General features: G+C 48.0%; 1 protein-coding gene across 1 annotated transcript; it reads left to right on the top strand.

Moving 5' to 3' along the window:
• Positions 1–4,898: 4,898 nt before the first annotated feature.
• nptx1l (neuronal pentraxin 1 like) lies at positions 4,899–9,163 on the top strand (the record flags this gene model as incomplete). Its single annotated transcript, XM_084448460.1, has 5 exons — positions 4,899–5,327; positions 5,818–6,025; positions 7,133–7,377; positions 8,234–8,413; positions 8,942–9,163. 5 exons carry the CDS (start codon positions 4,899–4,901, stop codon positions 9,161–9,163), a joined length of 1,284 nt encoding a protein of 427 aa, XP_084304586.1.
• Between the last annotated feature and the right edge of the window lie 7,299 nt (positions 9,164–16,462).

Raw genomic sequence — 16,462 nt, 5'->3', positions numbered from 1 at the left:
TATTAAGTTATCATGCTGCTGTTGTTGTTGTTGTTGTTGTTGTTGTTGTTAAGATGACGAGGGCATGGATGTATGTTACGTTCTACTCGCAATCAGACACGCCCACGGCAGCATGAGCACACAGGTTTACTTTTGCTACTCGCTTCCATGTTTCCAATCTACTTGTACCCCAGACAGCAATCCAATCAGGGCCATATACAGGCCAGATCTGGCACTTGTGGCTTAGTTCCGGCCCATATATGCCCCAGATCTGCTTGCTATCTGGGACTTCTGGCCAGCACCTGGATCACTTTTGGATGTGCGCGCTTCTTAAACCTTTTTGCATCTCCTCCTCACGGTCCTCACCAACGCTAGCAGACACAGCAGTTGGGTTTGGGGCCGTGGCAGGGATGAATAAATCTGCGATCTTCACGGATTTAGTGGCAATCGTTTGCTTTCTTCTTCTTTTTTTTTACTCACAACTTTTCCGCCCTTCTTTACGCCTTTTCTGGTCCATCTTGTGCGTCTGTGCCGAGACTGTCACCTGGGTCCAGACGTTCCCATCCTCTGACTCCAAAGTCGAAGTCGTCAACGGAGTGTAACGGGTTGACGATTTTGTCTGATACCAGGCTACCAAGAAGGTTGATGGCATTCTCACTATGAGCCTGAGGGCAGAGACGGTTGTGATTAGTTTCCTATGCTAGGCTATAAAGCTTTTAAAAAATAATAAGAATCCTTTGGGCTGCCTTGAAGGGCCGGAACACTTACAAATGTGGACCGGTAGTTGTTTTTATTTTTTTTATTTTTTTGGGGGGGGGGGGGGGGGGGGTAATCTTACCGGCCTACCGGCCCATGCCCAGCACCAGCCCACTGGGAAAACTCCTGGTGCTTGATGGCCAATCCGCCCCTGGAGTTGATCATCTAAGATGGCACGCCGTCACGTTTCTGTAAGATGCTGCTGACTGGAGAACCCAAGGAGATTCGGTTCCCCTCCCGCTGCTTAGAGAGCTTCTACAGTTTCCATACTGTAGTTCACCCCTTACAGGCTAGTCATATAACCCACAAAACAACCACACATGAAGGCCAAGCAGAAGGAATTATTTAATAAATCTTGGAATCATGGGGTTTCTCGTAGAAATATTACTGATGAAAAGCTGGTAAATTAAAAATCAGGCTAAAGACCTATGTTCAGGCGTCCGTCAGGGCTGACTCTGCTCTGTATGGAGGGACTAGGTCTGAGGGAACCAGAGGTCATGACCCACAGTAGCTACTCTGTCTGAGTTTTCAGAGCACTTGGGAATAAGGATATACATGAAGGGTGGGTGTCGTTTCAACGCACCTGCTCTCCTTGTCCGTAGTCCACAGTCAAAAGCACCAGGCTTTCCAATGAATGAAAGTGCTCTCAGAAGTTACTGTCTGTGTAATCAATATGTGCGCTGTCTGTATGTACACATTTTCAAACAAAAAGGATATGTGTGAGTGTGTGGAGCGAGTGAGGTTGAAAAACTGTGTCGCACCCACGTGTCAGGACTCATCAAGCTACAGACGAATAGTCACTTCCAATAAAAGTTCTGAATTTTCATGACTTAAATAGGTCAAACTATAACTCATAAATGGGAAGTTAAATAAATAATAACAAAGCTTTTTAGCTCTGACATACAGTATAGAGTAACAATAGAAGAACCATCTGAAACAAGATTCCATAAGGAGCCACACGGTTCCGAAGAGAACCCTTTTCAGCTCCAGAAAGTGTTTAGAACCCTAAATGGTTCTTTCTAACCTGAAAAGGGTTTTCTGTAGAACCATAACAACCTGAAAAGGTTCTACATACAGTAGCACCCTTTTCTTAAGAGTGCACTGTTCAGCGACAAGGTCATGACTCAGCCAAAGCAGCGAGAACACTTGGAACAAGGTTCTACTTGAAAGACACTCCAAAATAAATGGTTGCCTAATAAAACCATTTGAAAGAGCAGAAGAACCCTCTGAAAAAAGGTTCCCTATAGAACCCTACAATTACAAACAGTAGATGCTGTTTGAAACCCTAAAAGGTTCTTTCTGACCTGATGAAAATGATTCTATATGGAATCTTTTTTTTTTTTGATGGTTCTGGTTCTATGTAGCACATTTAGATGGCACTGTAAACAAAGACGTTCTGGGGTCATGACCCACAGTAATAAAGACTTTATCAGAAGCACGATGACAGGAGAACACACTGTCTGTGTATGTTGCTATTGGCAGCCAAAGGCATCCCTGTCAAACCCAGTCACATTACAGTCATTTAGTAGATGCTTTTATCCAAAGTGATCTTACAATAATTGCATTCAAGAGTAGTAAAACATAAGTACAATCGTTGCTTAAGAGGGAGGATCCTGATAGTATTTCTTTAAGAGGTGAGTTTTGAGCAGGCAGCAGAAGATGGGCAGCAAATCTGCTGCAGTTCATTCCACCCCTGCGGGGCCATGACAGAGAAGAACCGTGACCGTGTTGATGTGTGAGTGACAGGGCAACCAACTGCCCCGAGGTAGCAGAGCGTAGAGGTTGGGAGGGCTTGAGCATGGACGTCTGTGTTTGTTTTAGTGTAGCCTTACTATGTATTTTAGCCATATCATGTTTCTATTTTAGCTATAGGCCTTATGTGTTTATTTTAGCTATATTGTGTCTTAATCTTAGTCTTTTTGGAGGGATCTGTACAGTACTTTGGTCATCCTTGTGATTTGTAAAATGTGCTTTATAAATAAAGTGGATTGGATTGTTTCTTTCATTGCTCTGTAGGCTACAGTAGTATTAGAGTTTTAAACTGGATGTGAGCTGCTTCAGGGAGCCGGTGTAGAGAACGGAAAAGGGAAGTTGTGTGGAAGAACTTGGGGTGGTTGAACACCAGGTGAGCTGCAGCTTTCTGGCCAAGCTCCAGAGGTTTGATGCCCTATGCCGGGGCCCCAGCGAGGGGGGAGTTACAGTACCCCCCCGGCGTCTTTCCCCTCGTAGAACAGCATGGGTTCGGTAAAAGCTGCACTTACGCTCAGGAAACTGCTTTTTTTTCTGTAAAAGGCTGTAATGTGATGGTGAAATATTTAGAGTGGCCCAGAGCTACTGAGAAGGGAGGAGGACGAAGAGGACCAAATCTACCTTCAGACCAAAGAGTCCAACGGGTCATTTGGGGTCAACGAGTCTGTCTCTAACCTTCTCACATCCCTGTGCCGCATGCCTTCTTATCACATCGACGTTCTACTGCCCACCGCGCTGCAATTGTTCCTTCCTTTATTTTTAAAGGAAAAATCAATTGTAATCTGAGCTCGATTACGATTTCATGACTTATTCAAGCTGTTTTTATTTTGTTTCAACACTGATGGAATTAATAATGGCTGACTGGGCAGGGATAATATTGCCCTCAGTGCATATTAGATGGCAAAAGGCTAGAGGGTACATAAAGTCATTTTTAGTGACTGAATTATTGAGATGATTGCAACCGAACAATGAAGATCATTGGGAAATACTGCAGACGTGTTGATCTTTCGATTCCCTAGATGCTGGGTAGCTGTGACGCCCAGGAGAGAGGTGAGAAGATCAATTACATTACTGCTTGGTTGACACAATCACTCTGACCAAATATAGACTGGTTGACACAATCACTCTGACCAAATATAGACTGGTTGACACAATCACTCTGACCAAATATAGACTGGCTACAGGCACCAAATAACACCTCCAATAAAAAGGTTGCTATATAACAGTAAATAACCATCTGAAAAGGGTCCAAATAAGAAGCCTTTTCAAATCAGAAAGAATCCTGGAGCTGAAAATGGTTCTATGTGAAACCTTGTTTTCAGACGGTTCTCTATTGTTATAAATGGTTCTATATGATTCCACCGGTGATAACATACAGCTGATTTTTTATTTTATTTTATCAGGAACAATAATGATTTACACAATAACAACCACTTGCCAAGAGGTAAACATAAATAAACAACAACGATAACATGCTGCTATTACATTAAATATCCCTCCAAGATAATTCACTGTGCAAACACGTTTTCTTATTTCTAGATGTTGAGGTGGTGAATGTGTTGCTGCCACTGGTGACGAAGTCAGGCCACGTTTAAACTCTTACATCCCAGCGGATGTAATGACTAAACTCCCCTCCTGTCGTCTGGTACAACAGACGGAATGTGAACAGGGCGCGTCGCTGTCCATGGTGCTGAACTGTGGTCTGTGAGGAGTAACTTGTCACAGCACAGACACCACAACCTGGAAGTTGCCATGAACCCTCTTCCGTTCAGCAGGGGGCTACAACATCTCTATGGGGTTGAGTGTCCGTGCACACGGCAAACCACAAACACAGCCGTCTCGCCTGATACCTTTTAACGGGTCCCTCTCTGTCTACAAGCCCTCACAGCCAGATGAATAATACCACAGTATAACACAGCGAGGAATGACAAATTCTCGTTTTGATGAATAATTCAACATCCCGAAAGCCTGAAGTTAAAAAAAAATAAAAAATAAAGAAGCGGTTGTCATCTGTGACTGTGCACGCAGTGGTGCTCCTCTCCACAACAACAAAAAAAGCGGGTTTTCATCTTTGACTGCACGCAGTGGCGCTACTTTCCACTTCAGCATTGAGGGGCAGGAGGCGATTAAGCTGCGAAAGTACGCGTCCTCTCCTCTCCTGTTCTCCTCTCCTCCCTCGCTCTCTCATCCTCCCCTCCTCTCTCACCCGTGATGCGGTGAACTCGCTCTGCGCAGCAGACCACGCGCGCTATATAAGCCGGGCGCGCGCCACAGCCGGGACTACAACAACAAGCAACGGGACAGTTCCGTGGTGCTGAAGTCACCTCGCGCTCCGCACACACTCTCACACACACACACACAGACAGACGCAGCACCGCGGCTTTTAAACAAAAACAAACACCTAGCAAGACAACATGCAGTCGTCAATCAAGAAGGAATTCTCCTGGAAACTTTTTCTACTTTCTTACTTATTCGTGGAGGGGTCGGCCCAAGACTCGGGACAGACCCAGTTCATTTGCACGTCCGTGCCCAAGGATATGGACATATGCGCGGCGACGATCCAGAACAGTGTACCTGGGGAGGACCTCAAGACCACGGTGATGCAGCTGCGGGAGACGGTGCTGCAGCAGAAGGAGACCATCATGAACCAGAAGGAGACGATCAGGGAGCTCACGGCCAAGCTGAGCCGCTGCGAGAGCCAGAGCGCGCCGGAGCCCGGAGGACGCAGGAAGGAGACCAGCACCAAGAACACCATGGGGGACGTGTCGAGGGGTCCCACGGACACACTCGCCCAACTCTCCCAGACTTTACAGTCTCTCAAACAGAGATTAGAAAACCTGGAGGTAGGTGGAACTTTATAATAGGCTATAATAGCCGAATTAAAACACTATTTCTCTGCTCTGCCCAACTCTGGACGTCAAGTTTAGGTTTGCGTAGTTTCAGGGCCACATGCATCACACCTAGCCGCACCTCCACTTTGTAATCCCACCATGTAACTCCACACTAATCATGAACCTAAAGGAGTCAGGGCGAGAGCGGAGTCAAATTTAGTCATTTGATGCACACCTCGCCGCTAACACCAAAAGGCAATCAGCTTTAAAAGACGCTAAGCTGGCATTAGCCTCGCGGCCATGTCCAGCCGGTCATCAGTTTCAATGAAGCTTTTCTCTGATAAGATAAAAATGCACAAATCCAAAGTCAAAGTCGGTGATTTGTGACGTATTACATCACACATAAGACGACGAGTAGTGAAATGTTCCTCCGTGAACAGGCTCAACCGTTATTTTCTAAACCTTATTTATTTTTAACCGCCGTTTGCTCTCTCTCCCTCAGCAATTCAGCCGGAACAACGGCTCGGGGCAGGCCAACAGTCTGAAGAACCTGCTCCAGAGCAGGATCGACGACCTGGAGAAGCAGGTTCTGACCCGCGTCAACAGCGTCGAGGGGAACAAGCCCGGCCTGAGGAACGAGACGGAGCAGCGGGGCCGCGTGGAGTCCAGCCTCACCTCCCTGCACCAGAGGATCACCGACCTGGAGAAAGGTGGGCGCTGCGCCGGTCAGAGGGCGGGACGCGCGGCTGCGCGCCGTGCCGTCGAAACGCACGAAAAGCTACGCGGACGGGCGGCTCGTCTAAAAACCTAAACGGACACGTTTCGGGCAGGCGGCAGGCCATTCTGCGACGGTTGCTAGGAAGTCATTGCATTCTATAGCCGCTTTATTCATGGTGAATAATAGGCTGTAGTTTTACACGGATTCCTGCCATGACAAGAGAGAGAGTATAATTGGCTGGCTGCCACGGTGTCGCATAAGACTATGGGGGCTAGGGCTGTGTGGGGGGTGGGAGGGGAGGGGGGGCAAGAAGCTGCATTGCTTTGCATATCCAATTCCACATTAAACATTTTATGGCTTTTAGCTGCTGATTTACTGTTTAAGGCGGTGCTGCGGCCCCGTATATTCAGCAGTTTTTGCTCTTAATTCATGCAGATCAAATCAGATGCGCCGAATGACCTGGCCGTCTCTCTCTCTCTCTCTCTCTCTCTCCCTCCCTCTCTCCACTTTGACCTCAGAGGAGCCCAAACCCCCCCCCCCCCCCTCCCCCGGCCCCAGTAATGATGCCCACTGACGACCGCTCGCCTCGGGCCTCACAGGGATATATCAATTAAAACGGCGCTCGTTATAACGGGAACCGGGGACGGTAGTGAAGGTGGGGGGGGGGGGGGGGGGGGGGGAGGAGAGCGCTATTCCCCCCTCCCCCCCCCCGCCTGACGCTGATCTCACCGCAGAGGGGGAGAAAAGTGAAATCACAGGATCAGGATCGGTTATGTAACCCGGAATCATCCGTCCACAGTGGAGACAATCCTCTGCAAATCCCCTCCGCGGACGGTCATGCACATATTTCGATAACCTTGCCTTGCAAATCCCTCCCAAAAGCCCGAAGCTTCATGCGCCGATCCTAACCGACTGTTATATAAAAACGTCAAAGTCAAACGTTCAAAACATGAATGTGTCAACTGAGGCCAGGACCAAACCTTACCGGCCCTCCTCAATATATTGAGATATTTTCTTTGTTAATTTGACATTTATTTAGACAGGAAGTCGTTCGGAGACCAAGGACTTAACCCTTCATCCTCTCTCTCACGGCTGGCAGGTCAGAAAGACAACAGACCGTTGGATCGGTTCCAGCTCACGTTCCCCCTGAGAACCAACTACATGTACGCCAAGGTGAAGCGGAGCCTTCCGGAGATGTACGCCTTCACCGTGTGCATGTGGCTCAAGTCCAACGCGTCGCCGGGGGTGGGCACGCCGTTCTCCTACGCCGTGCCGGGGCAGGCTAACGAGCTGGTGCTCATCGAGTGGGGGAACAACCCCATGGAGATACTCATCAATGACAAGGTGTGCCGTACGCACACACACACACACACACACCCTCTCTCTCACACACAAACACACACAAACGTACACGCACACACATGCACACACCCTCTCTCTCACACACACACACACACACACACACACACACACACACACACACACACACAAACACAAACACACACACACACACACACAAACATCCACGCACACACACACCCTCTCTCTCTCACACACACACACACACACACACACACACATACACACACAAACGTGCACGCACACACACACACACACACCCTCTCTCTCACACACACACACACACACACACACATACACACACAAACGCACACACATGCACACGCGCGCATGCCCGCACCCGTACGCATGCAGGCGTTTACTACTGACACTTTTATTAGTTTATTACTCACTTTATACACTTTACTCGCTTTTTTTTATCACAGGCTCACATTTTATGACATGTCGATTAATTGAATTTGCCGTCTGTCTCTTGTTGTGTTGTGTATTGCTGTGTCGTTCTATGTTGTGTTGTGCTATCAGCTATTGGATACATAGAATTTCCCCAAGGGGATTAATAAAGTATCTATCTATCCATCTATCTATGCATGCACACACGCACGCACACACACACACCTTCTCACACACACTTACAGCACTTTGGTTCAGCCACAGCTGTTTGTAAATGTGCTATAGAAATAAAATTGAGTTGACTTAACGCATACAAACTGCGCAATAACTGATTTGACACTTCATGAATATTCAGCTCTTATGTAAAAGCTTTGCTTGGTGCAGCCTAAAGGATATTTGGGCGTCGCTACCGACACGTCAGTTTAAACTCCGCCCTTTCCTCTAACGTCAGGTCGCCAAGTTACCCTTCCTCATCAACGATGGCAAGTGGCACCACGTCTGCATCACCTGGACGACCCGCGACGGCGTGTGGGAGGCGTTCCAGGACGGCGTGATGAGAGGGGGCGGAGAAAACCTCGCTCCCTATCACCCAATCAAAGCGCAGGGTGTGCTCATCCTGGGCCAGGAGCAGGTAGAGGTTCTCTTCGCAGTTCCACTGTCTGATCCACCTGTTTTGAGCACCTTGATTTTCACGTTTCAAGTTGCCTTTGCTATAAGATATCTAGTTTCATCAGAGGCGATGAGTATTTGGTAAGTTAGTTTAGTAAGGACTATGAGTGATTTGTACCACTCATAGAAATGTGCCCTGTAGGGTACACTCAAGAAAAATAAGTGAACTGATACCTTACTGCACCAACAAAACAGAGGTCAATCCTAATATCCTAATTCTGGATCATCTGCTCCCGTTTCAATCGCCAAATTAGGCTGAGAGGTTTGAACACTGTTAATGTGTCAAAACAATTACTGCTTCAAGTAACACCGCATACGGGTGTAAGATATTAAGACATCAACAGACTCTCTATCCCAACAAGCCGCGAGGATGGATGAATAATTTAACTGTTAGCTCCAAAGGTTAAAACTATATAATTCCTTTTACGATGCTTTTCTCTGTATTAACGCCATATCCGTCTTCATCAAACTCCTCCCCCGTTCTCCGCAGGACACGCTGGGGGGCGGGTACGACGCCACGCAGGCCTTCGTCGGCGACCTCGCCAACTTCCACATCTGGGATCGTAAGCTGTCCATCGGGGAGATCTACAACCTGGCCACGTGCAGCAGCAAGGCCCAGGTGGGCAACGTGTTCTCCTGGCTGGAGACCAGCCTCGACATCTACGGGGGGGCCTCCAAATGGACCTTCGAGGCCTGCAGGCAGCTCAACTGAAGCGAGGGGGGGGGAACGTGGGGGGAAAAAAAGCCAATGGGTCACACCGAGACTGTTCGGTTCTTTTGAAAGATGATGAAGAAGAAGAAGAAGAAGCATTTATTTCCGTAAAAAGGCATCCAGATTTGTTATATATATTTGAATACGTCATGTCGTGGGCACTTAACTCGATTTTTACTGGTCTGACCACCGGTCTGACCTCCCTCTGACCTTCAGTGTGGCTCTTGTCGGTCTGGCGCTGTTTGGTGTGCGAGAGCACGGCGCTCGGGCCTCGGGCGGTTCCGAGCGGATCGGGTTGTTCTGGCGGCGCAAAGGCCCTGCGACCGACACCTAATCACGGCGGCGCGGATTCGGCGCACGTCCACGGCGAGCCCGAGGGGAACCGCTCCGGCGGTCCGCCGTCAGTCGGCGAGCGTGTAGTTTCTAGTGGACCGACGGCGTATGTACATTTCCACAGACCAGAGTAGACGTTCTCTCCACGGTTCTCCCATCTGGGGTTCTCACTGTGAGCGTCGTCTGGACTGGAGAAGGAATGCCGCCCGGCGCCGGTTCTGATTCTGAGACCGCTTTTCTCTCTGCTATAGCTTTAGTTCCTCTCCACCTGCTTGGCGTGATTTTTGTGATATATCTATTCTTATTTATGATTATTAAAACAATGCTAAATTAATTGCCAACTTACAAGCCTGAGTGCCTTGGGCTGTTGAGAAAAAATCAGCACATTTCATTATGATTTGCAAAAAGTATTTTCGTTGTGTATTATGTATTTATTTTATTGTACAACATTTTACTTCAAGAATAGATGTTTATTATCTTATAACACTTTGTTGAGAACAGTGTTTATTGTATTTCAGAAGCAAATCGTTGAGGACCACAACGCATATTGCCAGTGTTTGTACTTTAGAGGGAATGTAATGTACAGAAACAACAGCATGATGTAATTAATGCTGACACAGCATTGTCAGAATCTGCTTTTCCTATCGTCCTCTGTGGAGATTTTATACCGTATTGTTATATGCTCAAAGCATGAAAGCACTGAAAGATGAAAAAGTTATAATTTTTGGAATAAAATTGTGATACCTCTATATCACCTTTACCCTGCGTGTGTGTTGAGTGTGTGTGTGCCTGTGCTTGTGTGTGCCAGTTTGTGCGTGTCCGGTTTGTGTGAGTGGGCTTGTGTGTGTGTGTGTGAGAGAGAGAGACAGAGACAGAGAAAGAGAAGAGAATATTTCATTCCTTTGTACTGCATTGGCAATATTTTTAACTTGTTAACTTTAACATTCACGCCAATATATTAAATTGAAATTGAAATTGAAAGTCAATTGAAAATTGAAAGCTCACAGGAGACAGTTTGTTAGCGTGCGTGTGTGTGTGTGTGTGTGTGTGTGTGTGTGTGTGTGTGTGTGTGCGTGCGTGTGGTGAAGCGGTGAAGAAATCTCTACCTTTCATTTCATATTCCAGGAGTCAGGGGTGAATAGCAGCACAGTACCTTCACCATGCAGCTATGGTCAGGGCCTCTGAGAGAGAGAGAGAGAGAGAGAGAGGGAGGGAGGGAGAGAAAGAGAGAGAGAGAGGGAGAGAAAGAGCTAGAGGGAAAGAGAGACCTGTCAGCACCAAGGTCAGGGGTTAACCACAAAATCTTTTAAAAGCGTAACTCTCAGAGGGCTCTTCACACACACACACACACACACACACACAGTCTGATAGTCACTGGACCATTGGTCAGAAATAATAAAGCCTCACACCCTCGACATTGTCTTGACCGGCCCATGTGTTGTGTGTCTGTGTGCGTGCGTGTGTGTGCGTGCGTGTCTGTGTGCGTGTGTGTTCAGGGGACAAGCATCTCTAAGCAGTGAGAGTGGGTCACCAGATGTCTGGCTGGACTGGCCAGCTCAGACCGTCCTCTTAATGACCTCTCCATCCATCTGGCCTCTGTGATGGTGGCAGCTAACAACATCTCTCTCTTCTTCTCTCCCTCCTTTCATCTCTCTCATTCTGCCTCTCTCTCTTCCTCTCTCAATTCAATTCATTGTGCTTTATTGGCATAATAAAGCAATATATAATAATGCCTCACTTTCTCCTTCTCTCTCTCTCAATCTCTCACTCCCTCTCTTTCTCTCTCTGCTTCTCTACCTCTCACTCTCTCTCTCTCTCTCTCTCTCTCTCGCTCTCTATTCCTCACCTGTTTGGACTGCTTGTGTAATAAGCCCCATGCTAAAACAGGAGCTGTCCACCATAGCGATACCGGATGACAAATCCATGACCTGGATATGAGTCACAGGAGAGCAGAGAGGTGGAGAGAAGAGGAGAGGAGAGGGGAGGAGAGGTAAGGAGAGAGGAGGAGAGGAGAGAGAATGGAGGGGAGCAGCCGTTCCAAAACAATCGGGCTTCAGGAAACGACACAGAGCTTGTTTCCCTCGTGTCATTTAGTTGTTGACCCCTCCGACCTGCCTGGTGAAGTCCCGTCCTCTGAGGCCAAGAGAGGCTGACCTCAGCTCGGCTTTTACATCAATCGGCACAGGCGACGAGAGGAAGAGTATCTCTGCTGAGCTTCCTGTGGCTCTTCCTTCCCGGGGGAACCACGCCCCCCTCTAGGGGGAGGAGGGGGGGAGAGAGAGGGGGCGAAAGAGAGACGGTAGCAGGGAGCAGCAAAGTGTTTTCCGATGTCTAATATCGAGCGCCATTGTACTCCGTTCAGCTCTGAACTGTATTGTGTTGTTATTAGTAGTGTCATTGTGCATTCTGTGCTGAAATGGATTCCGTTCGATTCTATAGCTGAGGTGAGGTCAGAGGTCAACTAGGGTTAGTATGCAGCCACGTTCTACAGTACGTTACAGTACATGGGTATGGTGGACAAAAAAAAACAAGTTCCACTCCCCTACCCTATGTCTCTATTTATCCTCCCCCTATTTCTCCCCCCCCCCCCCCCCCCCTCCAGATCTGGCATGCTGCCATAGCAGCCTCGTACCCTGACGAGGGGTGTGACAGCAGCAGACGCCGCCGGAATATTCTGCTGGAAAACCTCACCACGGCCTGTCCATCTTCTGGGACCCAAGCCAGGCCGGGATAGACAATCAGGTCAATGAAAATCACAGCTCCTCATCTCTCCTCACCCCCCCTCTCTCCTCTTCCTCCACCCCTCTCTCCCTCTCTCTTCCTCCACCCCTCTCTCCCTCTCTCCTCACCCTCAGGACTACGCGTTTGTGTGATGTTTGATATGCCAAGACGTGTCCAAACCCCAGCCCCAGACATCAAACACAAACATGCCCCCCCACATGCTCGCCGTCGATACGAAGAATTCACCCACCGTGACCGCCGGCACGATTTCATCTCTAAATGAAACCCTAACAAGCCATCTGGACTGATGCACGGAAGACAAATACTTCAAAATAAACTCCATAACCAGGGCAGCAATTATAGCAGCTCTGGGATCTCGCTCCACAGCGTGACTTCGTCAAATGGAAACTGTTATTCTACGGGGAGAGTATTTTTCTAAAGGATAGAGGTGTTATTGAAATGATAGACAGCTAGGGAGACGTAGGGAGGACACAAAGAACATTCTGGATTCGCGTCTGTGTTGATCGGACTCAATAGGGACGACCTGGATGGATGACATCATGCTTACACAAAGAGACAGACACACAGACACCCCCCCCACACACACACACACACACACACACACACACACAACCAAACACACACACAACAGCCTCGGTATGCATGTATACACGTATGTGCAGAGACACTTAACCTCCGAAGGACATCACACAGGATAGAATCAACTAATAAAACTGTTTTGTCATTAGACTCATTCAGCCTCTCACTATACTCATCCGTTCACCAGAGAGGCATAGTTAGATACTCATCCATTCACCAGAGACGCATAGCTAGATACTCATCCATTCACCAGAGAGGCATAGCTAGATACTCATCCATTCACCAGAGAGTCATAGCTAGATACTCATCCATTCACCAGAGGCATAGCTACAGTAGATACTCATCCATTCCCCAGAGAGGCATACTCATCTAGCCCCTTTCAGGACTGCGTTACTAGCTGGTGTTACTAACTGGCTGCTCCCTTATCTGTCCATCAACATATTGTCATAATTAAGTCAGTCTGCCTGGTCTACAAAGCAAAGCTCATTGAAAGTGTCAGAGAGAGCAAATTACATTTGCACGAGAGTTGCCATCGTGGGGAGAGCGAGTCCTGTCCATTGCCGTCACATCGCCATCAGCGTCTGTCCGGCCAGCTGAATTACCCATGGGGCCCGGCGGTGGTTCTGAATGTCACAACAGCACAGGATCAAAATGACAAAATGTCACGGTACAAGGCACTGCCATCTCAGCCAAATCCTCAGTCAAGTACCTGAGGTTCTCAACCTTTTGTAACTTAAGGCCCACGTTTGATTGTTAAAACAATTCTGAGGACCACCTTCCCAAATACATGAGAAAAAAACTGGTGGTCTGTCTCGTCTCATCTGAGGGTGAGGGATGTGATTGGCGAGTGTGATTGGCGTGGTGATATTCAAACGTAACTGGTCATTGAAATAATGCATTTTAACTTGAAATGTTTTATTTATATGTGAATTCTTGAGTACATTTCGATAGAAAAATAACCAGCTTTGTAAATTACCAAACTTTCTTTTTTGTCAAACCATTTGGCAGTAGGCTACCACTGCCTCTGCCGACTACTGTTTGAAAATGGCTGACTTACATGACATGAGCTAACATGGCTTCTGCCAGCCTGCTCTGCTGGCGAGGTAATGCGCCTGGAATGTATCTGCTCGTGCTTACATAACTCCCACGGGAATCACCATGAGCAGCATGTACTGAAATATCGACTAGCTTCTATTGAAGATAATGAAATATTCATCAGATATCTAGGACATCATACACACGCACACACACACACACACATACACGCACACACATATCTCCCTTTCACTCTCTTTCTCACACTCTCTCACTCTTAAACGCCCTCAAACATGCCCAGGCATGCACGCACACACACACACACACACACACACACACACACACTGCAGCAGTCAGTGTGGCAGACCTCAGGAGAATGTCTCACCTCATGACACCCATGTGACCTTTGATGAGAATTCATATCTGATATGGAATTTTCTTCCATCCAACTGGTCCTGTCATTTCCCCCTCTGTGGAGGCACGCATAGCTGCGTGTTGGCTGACATCTTGGAGTGAATGATGACACATCACCTCAAGCTTAACCTCGACAAGACTGAGCTGCTGTTCCTCCCGGGGAAGGGCTGCTCGCACCGAGACCTGGCCATCACCATTGAAGACACAGTGGTGATGCCGACTCGGACTGCGAGGAATCTGGGTGTGACCCTGGATGACCAACTGTTGCTCTCTACACATATAATATCCGTTAGACGCTATTGCAGATTCTTGCTCTACAACATCAGGAGGATTCGCCCTGTCCTCACTGATGAAACGGCGCAGGTACTCATCCAGGCCCTGGTCATCTCCCGCCTGGACTACTGCAACTCCCTCCTCGCTGGGGCCCCGGCGTCGGCCATTAAACCCCTGGAGCTTGTCCAGAAAGCTGCTGCTCACCTGGTGTTCGTCCACCCCAAGTTCTCCCACACAACTTCCCTTCTCCGTTCTCTACACTGGCTCCCTGTAGCGGCTCGCATCCAGTTTAAAACTCTGGTACTAACCTACAGGGCAATGAAAGAAACAGCTCCCTCCTACCTCCAGGCCATGGTCAAACCCTACACCCCCTCCCGACCCTTACGCCCTGCTACCTCGGGGCGACTGGCTGCCCCGTCACTCCGAGGCCCCTGCAGTCGATCGACGCGGTCACGGCTCTTCTCTGTCCTGGCCCCGCAGTGGTGGAATAAACTGCCCACTGAGGTCAAGACAGCAGAGTCACTGCCCATCTTTCGCCGCAGGCTCAAAACTCATCTCTTCAAGAAGTACTACCAGGGTCCTCCCTCTTCAGCACCTATTGTATTTTAAGTTCATCACTAGATTATGCTCTTAGTCATTTGTTTTAGAAAGGAGAAACACTTGTGAGTTCTGGCAAGTAGTTGTACACTGACTTTTCCTTCATTAAATGCAATTATTTTAAGTCGCTTTGGATAAAAGCATCAGCTAAATGACTGTAATGTAATGTCTCATTCAACTTTGATACACTACTGCAAGGGGGCCCATTCTAAACACATACATACACGCACGCGCACACACACGCGCGCACACACACACACATACGTGCACACACACATACACACGCGCACACACACACACACACACACACACATACACACACACACAAACACAACCTTTATCTCTCTCTCCCCCCTCTCCCCCTCTCTCTCACACATGCGTGCGTGCATGCACACATACACACACACACACACACACACACACACACACTGCAGCTTGGCCCTGGCCAGGCTCACTCTGTCTCCCTGCACCTGTGTGTGTGTGTGTGTGTGTGTGTGTGTGTGTGTGTGTGTGTGTGTGTGTGTGTGTGTGTAGCAGCACAGAGACAGAACGAATGCACCAGACAGGTCCATATACCTAAGTATTACAGCAGCTCTTAGTGGATGACCTTGACACCAGACTAGATGACCTTGACACCAGACTAGATGACCTTGACACCAGACTAGATGACCTTGACACCAGACTAGATGACCTTGACACCAGACTAGATGACCTTGACACCAGACTAGATGACCTTGACACCAGACTAGATGACCTTGACACCAGACTAGATGACCATGACATCAAACTAGATGACCTTGACACCAAAGTCAGAGCCTAGACAGACCAGCAGACTGGTTCTTGATGCCCTGGCCTGGTGAGACCATCCCGATCTTGTGAGCTCACATTCTGTCTCTCCCACAGACCAGTCTGGCCAGGCAGTGTGACAGGACTGTCAGCCCGTGATGGGCGTTGATAGACAGAGGGTTCATCCAATCACCTGCCAAATAAGTGCCTGCCCCTTTCCAAACCGTTTCCAACAATGCCTTTCTAGACACACACAGTAGTCACATTGATTCAATTATTTATTTATCATTCTTATCATTTTAGTATTTACATAATCTTCCGCGATAGGCTATAGTTCTGAATTATACTGTATGGTTGCTGGCAACATAGGCTATCTAGCCTATTTGGGTTGGCCTTGTTCACATAAGCCTATATAAGCATAATTTGGGTGGTTCATGTTTATTTGAATATTTCCAGCTATGGTGCAGTTATTAAAACAGTTCTCCAGAGCACTCCTTTTTGCTGGTAGGGGTGTGGAAGTGTTAGAGTCGGACTGATGAG

This window comes from Borostomias antarcticus (genome assembly GCF_949987555.1).
Source record: "Borostomias antarcticus genome assembly, chromosome: 14".
Classification (NCBI taxonomy): domain Eukaryota; kingdom Metazoa; phylum Chordata; class Actinopteri; order Stomiiformes; family Stomiidae; genus Borostomias; species Borostomias antarcticus.
This window is presented reverse-complemented; position numbering and strand designations above follow the sequence as displayed.